Raw genomic sequence first — 14,964 nt, forward strand, 5'->3', positions numbered from 1 at the left:
CAGAGATCCGCTTTTTACCAAAACTGTTTCTGGATCAGTTCTGCTCTGCCCTGCTAACGATGATTACGATCTTTCTGATTATCCTCTATAATGGATCATTTGGAATAATAGACGTCTACCAGAGTTTTATCAAAAGCATCTTTCGTCATTTCTGCCATAGAATGGCCTGAAGAGCAGTAATAAACCATATCTTTAAAGTGCTTCACTAGTGATGTTACATTTTATCTGTAATGTACTGACAGAATTAGGCCAGAGATATACTCAAAAGAAAAAGAAAAAAAAATCATTGAATGCAAGCACAACCAATGCATTGCAAGCTGGGCTCTAAAAGTCACTAGCGTACTAGCATTGTTTTTTTTAAAAGTACATATACTTCTTGAAGCTCTGGAATTACGAAATTAATCATGGTTAATTAATTTTATATATCTACAGTCCCAGTTAATTTTATAAAAATAGTTTGAAAACGAGCAGTTTAGCAGAAATACCAAACATATCGTAGCCTTTGAATATTTTGTTGGACAATGGGGGTCTTTCAAGGTTGAGAACCATCTGCTTAAACCATTTGTTGTGTATTACATGATAAAAGAATACATTTTACCTTTTGCACAATCTTGTTTAATAATGCTGTTATTAAGAATAATCTGTGTAAAGGCCTGTTCAGACCAAGGACAATAAATATACAAATGACATAGTCCACATCACAACTATAACGATAATGGCACAGTAGAACGATATTGTTGAAATCACTTGCAGAAATATTTTTTTTTAAAAACATTAACAGCCAATCAGAATCCATGCTGCTTAGAGTGAAAACCATGGATTAACAACCTCGTAGCTCACAGTAGTTCTGTCTTTAAAGGTTTATAAGTTATCATTCAAAATCAATTTACTTTATAGAGAAAATGAGTGGATTTTTTTACTTCTGGAACCCGACTGTTGCACCCTATTAAAGGGTTAGTTCACCCAAAAATGAAAAATTCTGTCATTAATTACTCACCCTTATATCATTCTACACCTGTAAAACCTTCGTCCATCTTCAGAACACAATTTAAGATATTTTTTTCAGTGAGACCTGCATTGTCAGCAAGTTAATTTAGACTTTCAAACGCTCAGAAAGCTACTAAAAACATATTTAAAACAGTTCATGTGACTACAGTAGTTCAAGCTTAATGTTATGAACAGGGTTTCCGCGGGGTCTTAAAAAGTCTTAAAAAGTCTAAAATTCTGAACTTTAAATTTAAGGCCTTAAAAAGTCTTAAAAACGGCCAGATTTTCATCCGAGGTCTTAATTTTCATTTAGTCAGGTCTTAAATTTTTTTACCCATTTCCAGAAACGCTACCTGCTGAAAGTTATTACAAAGTAGCAAAAAAGTAGCGAGTCGTAGTTCTTTCTGGGGTATATTGGTGTTGGTATAGGCGGTGATAAAACTACAAATCCCGTGATAAATGCAATACCTGCCCGCGAAATACGTCTGCGTCTCCTCAGAGTTTGTTAAAGTTCGGCTACGTGTGGAAAATGGGAAAGTGTAACGTTACTTTCAACGAGACATGGCTAGATCACAGCGATTTCTGCTGTTGGTTACAAGCGGTACCCAGCTCCAGGTACGAGGCTCACTGCAAACTTTGAAAAAAAAAAAGAAAAAAAATCAGTTAGAGAGTCTGGGTGTGAAGCGGTGTAAAGGCGCTGGAGTCACACGCCAGAGCGGAGAAACACAAGCTAGCCGCAAAATCCCTTCAGCGGACTCGGCCAATTAGCCTCACCACTGCCGTCGTCCTCCTCAATGCCTGGTCCCTCCGGTCTCCAGCGCAATATCATCACAGCTCCGTCGAACAACCTTCGGGGTATATTTGGAGCGACTGACAAATCGAAAGCCAAGGTGATTTGTATACTACACACGGTGACTAAACAAACACCACTCATTTAATAGCAACAGTGAGATTAGCGATCTCTTCCAAGTGATGTTCCCTGATTCAGTAATCGCGAAGCCGTTCTCTTGCGGGCCCAACAAGATCGCTTATGGCGAGATTTGGATTGGGGGAGTTTATAAAGAGGGAATTGATTCGTACTCTTACCGGGCCGTATGTCGTAAACTTCAATGAAAGCTAAAATCAGACCAACAGGACCATTGTTCTGGAACAATGAAATAGTTTAGTCGAGGTACCTGGGCTCACAGTTCATGGGACACACACACACACACACACACACACACACACACATGTTTGTTTTTGTGAATTGTGGGGACTTTCCATAGACTTCAATGCATTTTACACTGAACAAACTGTACATTCTATCCCCCTACCCTGCCCCTACCCCTAAACCTAACCCTCACAGGAAACTGTGCAAACTTTTACTTTTTCACAAAAACTCATTCTATATGATTTATAAACCCATTTACATTGTGGGGACCGCTGGCTGGTCCCCACGATGTAGGTGAACTCAGGTTTATATTACATCATGGGGACATTTGGTCCCCACAATGTAATATAAACAAAAGCACACACACACACACACACACACACACACACACATCTAAAATGGATTATCTGGTGTAGGTGTGTGTGCTACATTGGTTGTTACATGGGTTGGATTAGCCTGTTCAATCTTTATTAGGCTATTAATATGCTGTTTTGTAATGTCAATAAATAATGAGATGAAATCTATTCTATTTGAGGGCAAGTTTGTTTTAGCCTATTTTCATTTTGGGCCTAAGGTTTTGGGCATTTGGCACATTGATGTGTGTGGAAGGTTACTAATGTGATTGCTTTATCTGTAAATTAAATTAATGCTTTTTCAATGACTGAATTCATTGAAATAAAATGATTTTTTCAGAATTTCTTTGATTTGAATATTTTTTGGTAATGCGTTGTGTAGGTCTTAAATTTCAGTCTTTATGGTCTTAAAATGTCTTAAAAAGGTCTTAAATTTGACTTACTGAAACCTGCATAAACCCTGTATGAAGTGACAAGAATACTTTTTGTGCGCCAAAAAAAAAACTAAATAACGACTTTATTCAACAATATCTAGTGATGGGCGATTTTAAAACTCTGTTTCATGAAGCTTTGAAGCTTTACAAATCTTTTGTTTCGAATCAGTGGTTCGGAACGTGTATCAAATAAAACACATATGACGTAACGAAGCCTCGTTTACTGAAATCACGTGACTTTGGCAGTTTGAGATCAATTGATACAAGCTCTGAACCACCGTAAAGCTTTGAAGCTTCATGAAGCAGTGTTGTGAAATCGCCGATCACTAGATATTGTTGAATAAAGTCGTTATTTTTTGGTGCTTGCGAGCACCCTTCTGAAACCTAAAATGATGAATGAGACACCCTGCGGTCTCGTAGACTTAACGGACACGCGCACGCAGCAGCCATTATAAGTCCACAAGACCAAAAGTGCATAGAAGTGTGCCATTTGGGATTCAGCCAATTACTTATCTTGCATCCTATTCTTCTGCAGTCCAGAATAGTAGCACAGCTGAAAAGTTTGTTTGAGCTGCGCCCTCTACTGTACAGGCGTGAATTTTCCTTCAGCCTGTTCCTCCAAGCTTATTAATTTCACTTTTGGTGTGAAATAGCCTTTACATTTGCCAGAAATATAACTTTTTTTGATGTTATCAAAACAAACAAACCAACAGCCTAGCCCAGATGAGAAAAAGTAATGCAAAAGTTATGTAACACATTACTTTCCATAGAAAGTAACTAAGTAACGCAATCAGTTACTTTTTTAGGGAGTAATGCAATATGCATTACTTTTAAAAGTAACTTTCACCAACATTGCTGATTGCACACGTAAGTCAATCGGCGCTCTAAACTAATGCGCTGCTACACTGTAACGCACACTCATACAGACTGTACAGCACACATCACATGTAGATCACACACACACACAAACATTCAGTAGCGCAGAAATATATTGTCAACACTGTTCTGTGATTTATCAATAAAATAGCTTAGAACCTGAAAAGTTCTAGCATACATCTCCTAGTGTAACACGGTTAGTAGTTGTGGGAAGAAGGAGGCGGGAACCGGCGAACGTTCAACAAAAACTTTAATTCAAAATAAACAAAGAACAAAACGAAAGTAATGCCGGCAGACCCTCGCGGACATCTGCGGGCCACACAAACATAATAAAACATAAAATAAAGTCCAGGCCTGGTCCTCTCTCGTCCTTCACTGTAGTCGCTCCTCCTTTTATGCCTCCGGAGCTCCTCCGTGAGAGACTCGAGGCCGGCACGCCTCGCGCCGTTCCCTCACAGCTCTCGCCCGCCCTGCTCGTCACACCTAGTAACTAAAACCCAAAGTTTCATTATTAGTAGCCAGGTATAATTAATTCACACACACAGTCGCTCTCTCACTAATGCATTCATATAAATGTAATCTTTACTGTGTTACTTTATATCTATCTGATTTAGAACAAGCAGAAAACTGTGAGAAATATGACACAAAGACAAAAGAACTGAAAAAAATAAGCTGTCACGTAGGAGCAATAGCCTTGTGGGCAGCGCTGTGTCATATGCCATAGCTGTGCACATTACAAGGCAACCCGTGTTTGAGTCTCAGCTTGAGGTTCAGGCTTATTTGTTCATCAATGACATCATCAGCAATTAGTTTACTTTCATCACGTAAATGTCAACTTTAAAAAAGTCTTAAGTTGTTAAGTCGCCCCTAGTGTGGACGCTAATATGGATATCGTAATAGTTATCGCTCTTGGTGTCAACAGGCCTTAAGACTGCTAAATGTTCTAATTTGCGCAAATGACACTGCAAAAGCTAGCTTTAAATTAAAGATACCATTGTGACATTTAGAAAAAATGTGTGTAATTTAAAACCCAGCATAAATTGCTCATTCTCAGTTTCTGCCTCTCTGGTGAAATCTGTCACTCTCTCGGTTCTTTGTCTTCTTCAGGCGGCTGTTGATTTATAGATACAGTGTGATCTCAGCGTGTGTGCGGCCGGTTTATGTTCCTCTGGTGCGCGTGTGTTTTGAATTTATGACGGCGGCAAACATGGACTCCATCGATGAATCACAGACACACTCATATGGGCCAATTTCCCATTTGACGCACACAAAACACATGCAACATCGGCAATTTCCAGAGGTTTTGAAATTATTTTTATCCACAATGAGTTTCTTGGGAATGCAAGGCGAGGTCTCCCGTGTAAACCTTTAATGACTATAGTTCATAAACGCATGCAAACAAGGACGAATGCACCACAAAAAATGACAAAAAGTAAACTTCAGCTTATGCATATTCTAAACTCAACAGATAACTGGCGTGTATAGATATGCTGTTGTATACCGCTCATGCTATTGCTATTTTAGTTAATTGCTTGTAATCACTCTTCTCTCTAATTAATATGCTAATTCCAATGAATGCAGCTGTTCTTCAGCTACGCACACACTCTTTCTCTCTCGCACACATAATGACTGGATCCTTATACAAAGACACCCTCATTAGCGAATCCATTGCTGTTAGTTAAAAGTAGGTTAAGAGAGAGTTTCGACTATAAAAGTGTGTGTCTGGGGATTTGCTTATGGCGGATTTTATGTTGATTTGTTTTTTGAGGACCCTATATTATAGACGTTGCATTAAAAGCATGTGTGGGTGTGCACGAGTGTTCGGCGTCCAATGTTAGAGCTCTAATCCATCCATTTTCCCCCTTATACGGACTTACTTTCCCACACATGCTGGTCCAGAGCGGTAGCTGTGTAACTGAGCCTCTGGTTGCCATGACAATGAGTTCAGAAGTCTGTAGACGTTAAGACCCCCTCCGTCAATGGGCCTTTGCCCGACACAACCATTGAACCCCATTCAGGTACGCCAGTTACACAACTCTGCTGAATGAAATCTAATACTTGTTAAATGCATTACTTTTAAAAGTAACTTTCACCAACATTGCTGATTGCACACGTAAGTCAATCGGCGCTCTAAACTAATGCGCTGCTACACTGTAACGCACACTCATACAGACTGTACAGTGCACATCACATGTAGATCACACACACACACAAACATTCAGTAGTGCAGAAATGTATTGTCAACACTGTTCTGTGATTTATCAATAAAATAGCTTAGAACCTGAAAAGTTTCATTATTAGTAGCCAGGAAGAATTAATTCACACACACAGTCGCTCTCTCACTAATGCACTCTCACTCTCACTCTCACTTTATATCTGATTTAGAACAAGCAGAAAACTGTGAGAAATATGACACAAAGACAAAAGAACTGAAAAAAATAAGCTGTTATGTAGGAGCAATAGCCTTGTGGGCAGCGCTGTGTCATATGCCATAGCACATTACAAGGCAACCCGTGTTTGAGTCTCAGCTTGAGGTTCAGGCTTATTTGTTCATCAATGACGTCATCAGCAATTAGTTTACTTTCATCACGTAAATGTCAACTTTAAAAAAGTCTTAAGTTGTTAAGTTGCCCCTAGTGTGGACGCTATTATGGATATAATAATAGTTATCGCTCTTGGTGTCAACAGGCCTTAAGATTGCTAAATGTTCACAAGGCATACTTATAAGAATACTTGATTCCAAAAATAGTGTCTTTTTTGTTCTAGCAAAATATGTTGAAGAAGTCTTGTGTTCTCTCTTAAAGTTAGTCTTCTCCTGTAATATGATTTATATTTGAGTGAAACAAGAACAAATGTAGGGCGGGACTTGATTTTGATTTCCATGGGGAATTGATTGGATGGTTGTGGTTGGCTATTGGTGGATCTCATGTGAGTGACAGGTTGATCCCGCCCTCACGCCAGTAAACGTCATTAGAGAACAGAATAAATGAGCTGCAAGAGGGAGAGGAAGAACTTCCTTTGAGCTAAGTTAGAAGTATTTGTTAAATTTTCAACCGATTTTCACATTTATGACATTTTTTTATGCCTAATTCTGATTTCAGAGTTAGAATTATGGCAAGTGACTGAAAAAAATGCAAACGTGACTAAGATGTTTTCTGCTACATCTGTTTTTTGTTTTTTTTTTTACATTCTAACAGTGACAGAAAAATGCAGATTTTGTAGGACTTGTCTATGTAAAGTTCTTTGACATCTGAACACATTTTCCCACTACTTTGCAGATTGTAAGTTAAATTATAAATAATGCTTCTTTTTGTCAAACTGAAACTCTTGAAATTTGACTACTTTTGTTAAGTTTATTAAAGCTAATATATGTAATTTGAGAAATCTGCATGCTTATTTTGTGAAATAACTGTGATGGAAAGTTTTTATTTAAATTTTTAACTCGGCATCATCAAATTGCGCTTTTTTTTCAGCAGTTTTTTTTTTTTTCAAGATACAATTAGCTGTGTTAGCTGATGGGGCCTCACAAAATTAAAATTAGATTAGATAAATTAGTTTGATTTTGTGTGTGTGTTACAGGCATGATGTCATCAGCAAACTTTTGTCTCTGGTCTTTTTGTTGGCCCCCATGTCCCCCTCCTCTCCCTTTCTCCCATTTTTTGTTTTCTCCTTCTGTTTTTTCTCTCTCACAGTACAAGTGCCCTGTGCCGCTGTGACTTGATTCAACACAGCCGCCCCCTCTCTTTCTCTTCCTCCTTGTGTCTCTCTTCATTTCTGATATGGGTCAGTGATGGGGCGCCCTGGGATGTGCCTGATCACAAGGCATACTTAAGGACCCTCAGGCACTTTGACATGCCACAGAGCGCATTACTGTTGGAGCACAACCGTAGGGCTCTGAAAGTATTATCATAGTATATATATGTATGTGTATATATATATATAGCATGTAAAAAATTTGTCTGAATTGTAAGTTAGTAGTCTAAGTTGAACATGATGAGATAAAGACTGTGTACCGCAAAACAAAGGCAAGGAAACTTGAGATGCTGCATGCAGCAAGATAAATGTAGTCCGAATCACAAATAAATGACTCCTGTGATCCGATTATTTTTTAATGAAGTCTTATTTTGTTAAGTTGCTTGCTGTATCTTATAATCATTATTTATTTTCAGTGATGTTCATTTTGAAAAGGAGCAGATTTTGTCCATTTAAAGTGTAACTTTGACCATTTTTCAACCTGCTCTGTATTGTTAGTGTTGGAAGTATATGTAAATGAACAATGTTTACTTGTTTTCCGTGTTACCTGGACTGAGAAATTCACGTTTATTTGACGAACAAACAGTTGTTGTTTAGTTTTATCATTGAAAAATGTATCATACTTTGTCTAGTCGTTAAACAATCGTAAAACAATGTAAAACAAATGTTGCCATCGTAAAACAATGGCAAAAATTTTTTTTTATCTGTAGTAGACAGCTTTTCGCTTCTGTAGTGGCCTTGGATGGCAACATGCCCGGAGCATTATGGATGTTGAAGTTTTCCTACCCATTTATCTGTTTGTTTTCTCTAGTCAGGTAGCACAGATTTAAATTTTTTTGCCTTTCTAATGGACAGTTTTATTGAAAGCACATTTTGTTGGCAGTGAAATCAGTGCCATTGCTTGTAGTTAGAGACTGTACAAGTGGTTAGGTCAAAGGATATTTCTAAACCGGCTGCTAAAATGAATGATTTTGTGTTTTGCAGGCCTGATTACCACAACCTCTCGGAAGCTGGACCGCGAACAACAGGCTGAGCACGTACTGGAGGTGAGACACACTCATGCTAACCCACGTTCACACATACACTTTCACACAAACACACATCAGGTGTGAGAGCTGCGATCCATGCTAATTTGCACTACCTCCAAATTGCAGATCAATTTTGTGAGTGACAGGAGAATAACAACAATTTTCACTTCATATAAAAGCAAGATTATCAACGTGTTCTGACTGAATCCTATAGATGCCTGTTTGAAATTCAAAATGTTTCACTCTGCTAGTCTGTTTGCATATGTTAGTGTGAAAGAGAGGGATTTTGAGTGGGTGTTGTGTTTGTAATAAAAGCGAATTTGTCGTGTTGATCTTTTGAGAACAAACTTGTCACTCACGTTCTGTTGCCCGTTCACCGTGTGATCCCTTGACACCCAAACATTACACAGACCAAACGCCCCTTTAATTTATTACAACCCCCCTCTTTTTTCTCATTTATTGCTAACTTGCTCACTCTCTTTCTCTCTCAGACAGACAGATTGAATTTGTACAGGCGTGGCAGAGCAGTCTGTATCTGTGAAAGGAAATGAATAAAGTGAATTGAATTAATCGTTCTGTTGTTGCTGCTGAGATGGATGGCGCACACCGTGTCTTTTGTTTTTAATGATATCATTTAAATGTTCCTTCACAGTTCACCACAGTCTCCTGATTGGCCGGCAGCCATGTGCGGCCGTGCTGATTGGTGGATGAGCGATGGGCATGATTGCTAATGAAAAAGAAAAATGGATAGAATGTCAGAAACAGGAAATGAGAGAAAAGTCAAACATGACTCATTACTCCATTGTACATAGAAATTCTTGACGCATAAAGAATCTTTTTTCTCCTTTCCTGTCCATCGATAATCTATTTTTACCATGGTTTTCTTTTATTAGTAGCGTTTACTAAGGCAAGCATCAGTAATAATATTGCTTAGAGTTAGTGATCTGAACAAATCTGTAACTCGTCCCGCAATGCTTCTGCTACATGCATGAATAATACCTCAAATCATGAGGCATTTTAAATCGTAATATAAGACCGATCAGGCATAACATTATGACCACCTTCCTAATACTGTGTTCGTCCCACTTTTGCTGCCAAAACAGCCCTAACCTGTCGAGGCATGGACTCCACTAGACCCCTGAAGGTGTGCTGTGGTATCTGGCACCGAGATGTTGGCAGCAGATCCTTTAAGTCCTGTAAGTTGTGAGGTGGAGCCTCCATGGATCTGACTTGTTTGTTCAGCACATCCCACAGATGCTCGATTGGATTGAGATCTGGGGAATTTGGAGGCCAAGTCAACACCTCAAACTCATTGTTGTGCTCCTGAAACCATTGCTGAGCCATTTTTGCTTTGTGGCAGGGCACATTATCCTGCTGAAAGAGGCCACAGCCACCAGGGAATACCGTTTCCCTGAAAGCGTGTACATGGTCTGCAACAATGCTTAGGTAGATGGTATGTGTCATGTAACATCCATATGGATGACAGGACCCAAGGTTTCCCAGCAGAACATTGCCCAAAGCATCACACTGCCTCCGCCAGCTTGCCTTCTTCACATAGTGCATCTTGGTGCCATGTGTTCCCCAGGTAAGTGACGCACACGCACCCGGCCAGGGGTCAGCATGGGCACCCTGACTGGTCTGCGGCTATGCAGCCCCATACGCAACAAGCTGCGTTGAACTGTGTATTCTGACACCTTTCTATCAGAACCAACATTAACTTCTTGAGCAATTTGAGCTACAGTAGCTCGTCTGTTGGATCGGACCGGTTCACCACTGTTCCATCCTTGGGCCACTGATAGATACTGACCACTGCAGACCGGGAACATCCCACAAGAGCTGCAGTTTTGGAGATGCTTTGACCCAGTCGTCTATCCATCACAATTTGGCCCTCATCAAACTCGCCCAAATCCTTACGCTTGCCCATTTTTCCTGCTTCTAACACATCAACTTTGAGGACAAAATGTTCACTTGCTGCCTACTATATCCCACCCACTAAAAGATCCCGTGATGAAGAGATAATCAGTGTTATTCACTTCACCTGTCAGTGGTCATAATGTTATGCCTGATTGTTGTTACTGATTTTACTGTATTTTTTATCAGATGAATGCAGCCTTATTGAGCATAAGATACTTCTTTCAAAACATTGAAAAGACTCCAAACTTTTGACTAGTAGTGTAACTGCTTGAGTTTTGAATGCAAATGGAAGTTTTATCTCCATGGTCTGTGGTTTTGTGTCCAGGTGACTGTATCAGATGGCGGTCCTTCTCCAAGGCACACCACAGTGTGGGTGGTGGTCCAGGTGTTGGATGTTAATGATAACAAACCAACGTTTCCAGAGAAGATGTACCAGGTCCGTTTACCCGAGCGCACCCGTAAGCAGCGGGGGGCTCCTATATACCGCGTCTTCGCCTATGACCAAGACCAGGGCGCCAACGCTGACCTATCCTACAGCATCGTCGATGGCAACGAGGATGGGAAGTTTGTAATCGACGCCAAAACTGGAGTGGTTTCATCACCGAAGAAACAGTTCACAGCCGGAACCTATGATATTCTTACTGTGAGTGACCTTTGACCCTTGACCTTCTAAAGAAAGTTAAACTCTCATATGTGAGAAACGTATGTGACTATAATATAAAATACAGTGTTTTATAGTATGTGACAACTAAATAAAATGAAAAAGAATAAAATAAAATGAGATACTTTACGATTAGACGATAAGATACGATGCATTACGATACGATAAGATGCAATAGGATGCGCTTATGATAAGATGCGGCAGGATACGATACGATATGATTTTAAACAATACAATAAGATACGACACAACAATATGATGAGATGCGTTACGATACGATAAGATGCAATAGGATACGATATGATAAGATGCGACAGGATATGATATGATTTTAAACAATACAATAAGATACGACACAGCGATACAATAAGATACAACACATAGATACAATAAGATATGTTACGAAGCGATAAGATACAATAGGACACAATATAAGTAAGCAATAAGGTACGAGAGCAATAAGGTACAGAGGGCCCCTTCAGCCATGACGTATTCACGATACAGCACTTGCCTCGAGTACCTTATTGCTTTTATGAAACGGTTAACACACAATACAAATTTTAAAGCCAAAAAATATATGTATCAATGCAACTATGAAGTAAAATCACTAAAAGCCTTCATTCCGTCGGAAAAAAATTTGTCCCTGACCATGAACAAAACAGAAGTTACATAATTACACCATTTGATGGTGGCAAAGACTGTCTTAATGACCAAGTCACTCAGTATCAAAGACTTTTATATTAAAAAGATTGAATTTGTGAACATGGAACAAGACACAACTGACAAATGCTTTGACTAGTGTTGTCAGTCATGGGAAAACCCCTTAAATGTTAAAAGGACAAGATTGCAGCGGACATTTAAACAGATTTTTTTATTATGAAAATAGGACTGACCTGAAGGAAAATGTTAAATCTGAATGCAGGTAATAAACTCGCTCTCTTTCTCACTACATAATATAGTAAGCTTCAAAGGAACAATATTGAGAACAAACAGTTTACGTTGCTAAGAGTGGTTGCTAAGGGTGTTGTGTAGTGATACACAGAACAGTTGGGTGAAGCGGTCATAGCCGGGTTTTATCGTAAATAAAACGGCTATTGATCAATCAGGATCAAGGACAGGAACTAACTGTTTTATAAGATGCGATAGGATAAAATATGATATGATATGATATGATATGATTTTAAACAATACAATACAATAAGATCCGATAAGATGCAATTAGATACAATATGAAAAGATTGGACAGGATACAATACGATTTTAAACTATACAATAAGATACGATGTGACAATACGATAAGATGCAATAGGATACAATATGATTAGATATAATATTAAACAATGCGATTATATAAGATAAAATACGATACGATACGATACGTTTTTAAACGTTCAGATAAGATATGCTAATAAAATAAAATATATACGTTTTTAGCTGATCTAAGCTGGCCTAGATGATTGATAAACTTGACTGACAGGTGAAGCTAACTAAAAACCAAACTAAAATAGTATATGTTTTGTTTTTTTGTTTTTCTAACTGAAAATTATATAAATCATCTGATGTAAGCACAAGAAATAGTTTCAGCCGATTTAAACTAAAATGTGAACTCTTGAATAATAATTTCCAGGTCTTGTGAAACTCCCCTGACATATATTGCAGCTCGGTTCTCTTAATGAGAGAGTTGACATTTTCAATTTCTTCTTCTTGTAAGAGATTTGTTCTTTTGTTTGCATTCAATACAAAGGTCAATACCGGATGCATTTTTCCATTTTTATTTCAATCTTCCACTTCATTTCAGTTCTTTTAATGTTCACTTGCCTTGTGTTCTCGTCTTCCTGATGATTTTTCTCCCCTGACCGCAGGTGAAGGCTGTGGATAATGGACGTCCTCAGCGCTGGGCGACGGCTCGTTTGCACATCGAGTGGATTCGCCGTCCACCGCCCAGCCCCGTGCCTCTCGCTTTCGATGAGCAGCTTTACAATTTCACAGTCATGGAAACCGACAAAGTGGCAGACATCGTTGGCGTGGTGTCCGCCCAACAGCAAGGCTCCGCCTCCTTGTGGTTTGACATCACTGGTGAGTGGTTAGATGGTTTATGTTAATGTGATGATGTATGCAATTTAGATTACTTTAGATGCAGGATATTGAATTGCTATGAAAGTGGATTTTTAGTATTTAGTGAAGTTAAACAGATAGTTCACCCTAAAATGAAAATTTGGTCATAATTTACTCACCCTGGTGTCGTTCTAATGCCTTCTTTCTTTTCGGACCACAAAAGGAGAACTTTTAACTGATTGCACTCCTCCATATAATGGCAATGAATAGCGAAAAATAATGTATTATTTATTTTTTGGGATTTGTAGGCATTGTTTTTCATGTCAAATTTTTATTGATCTTAATTTCTCACAACTTGTGTGCTTGGCGAGTTGGAGTAAACTGTGGCGCTAATAGAGTCGCATGAACGTGCAGTTGTGCACAGAAGACCAACGGCCAAGGTCAGGATTTTCGGTAAATAATACATTATATTTCGGTTTGTTTTATACCAAACCCTGTTGTATACCTACAGAAAACTTGGAATATACAACGTGTGTCACATGGGATCATTCTGTGATACTTTTGCATCTTTTTTAAAAGCTTGGTGTTGGTCGCTATTCAATTATATTATATGGACGAGCACGAGTGGGACATTTTTTTTTTTTTTTTAATTCTTCTTTTATGGTCCAAAAAAGACTGAAGGACATGCGGCATTAGAACAACAACAAGGTGAGTAAATAATAACTTAAATTTCATTTCAGGGTTTAGGCCTTCATTTGATTTTATCATAACATTTAGGTGATATTCACTTATAGATCAATTAGGCTGTATGTTTTCATATTATGGGTTAGAGTTGTTGGGAATGTTTGTGGATCACTGCATGATTTGTGGCGTTGTACTGCTATCTTTTGCCATTCCACGGTCACCATGGCGATTGCTTGCCGCTGTCTGTATCTATGGTGATGCAAGGTTTGTATACACACAAACAAATGCCTAAACATTTCAATAATTATTTTCATAAAAAAGACAAATGAATAAAAATATTATATTATATTATATTATATTATATTATATTATATTATATTATATTATATTATATTATATTATATTATATTATATTATATTATAATGCATAAAATATTAGAAAGTATGTTAATATTAATAATGTTTTACAATAATATTAATAAAGCCAAGTTAACTTGAATTCCTAATAACCCAGTAATGTTGACTGATCATGTGACGTCTGTAGTTGCTGATATTATGGCAGGCAGTGGGAGAGTCAGATTGCAGCACGCATGTCGTTTGGTGTTCAGATACCTTCTGTTTGCTTCAGCAGCACCTGCTCTGCACTCGTTCGCTGCTCTGCCTCTTTTTTTCTCCTCCTCTTCTTCACTTTCTCTCCCTTTACATGCTTGTTCTGTTCTTTTCTTTTATCCTTCGACTCTTTACTTCTGTTGTTTTCTCTCTTCCATACGCTCTTCCTCTGGCTGTCTCTTTCTCACTCTCTCTCTTTTTCTAAATGCTTCGTATGGGAAGGTCCCCGCTCTTTCCGCGAGATGTTCTATATACTCCAGACCGCTTGCGGCAGGAACTGTTCTACAGAAGGTATCTTTACCAGTTCAGCCGAACTCCTTTCTTCTTTTCTTTCTCTTAATTCTTCTTTCTCTGTCAGTTTTTTGTGGTTTCTCTCTGTCCTTTTTTATTCTGTGTTTTGATCTCTCCTTATGTCTGTCTCTCTCTCTCTCTCTCTCTCTCTCTCTCTCTCTCTCTCTCT

At 38.5% G+C, this 14,964-nt stretch overlaps 1 protein-coding gene across 2 annotated transcripts in view; it reads left to right on the plus strand.

The window, feature by feature from the left end:
• The window catches only part of fat3a (FAT atypical cadherin 3a), a 209,114-nt gene that overhangs the window by 124,792 nt on the left and 69,358 nt on the right, over positions 1-14,964 (plus strand). Inside the window, exons 5-8 of one of the 2 annotated variants that reach the window (XM_067365788.1) lie at positions 8,538-8,599; positions 10,821-11,138; positions 13,019-13,232; positions 14,727-14,795. In XM_067365788.1, the coding sequence (XP_067221889.1) occupies positions 8,538-8,599; positions 10,821-11,138; positions 13,019-13,232; positions 14,727-14,795 (663 nt within the window). The remainder of the gene's footprint in view (positions 1-8,537; positions 8,600-10,820; positions 11,139-13,018; positions 13,233-14,726; positions 14,796-14,964) is intronic. The other variant, XM_067365787.1, reaches the window with a different exon arrangement.

Source organism: Chanodichthys erythropterus, chromosome 17 (genome assembly GCF_024489055.1).
Source record: "Chanodichthys erythropterus isolate Z2021 chromosome 17, ASM2448905v1, whole genome shotgun sequence".
NCBI classification, from domain to species: domain Eukaryota; kingdom Metazoa; phylum Chordata; class Actinopteri; order Cypriniformes; family Xenocyprididae; genus Chanodichthys; species Chanodichthys erythropterus.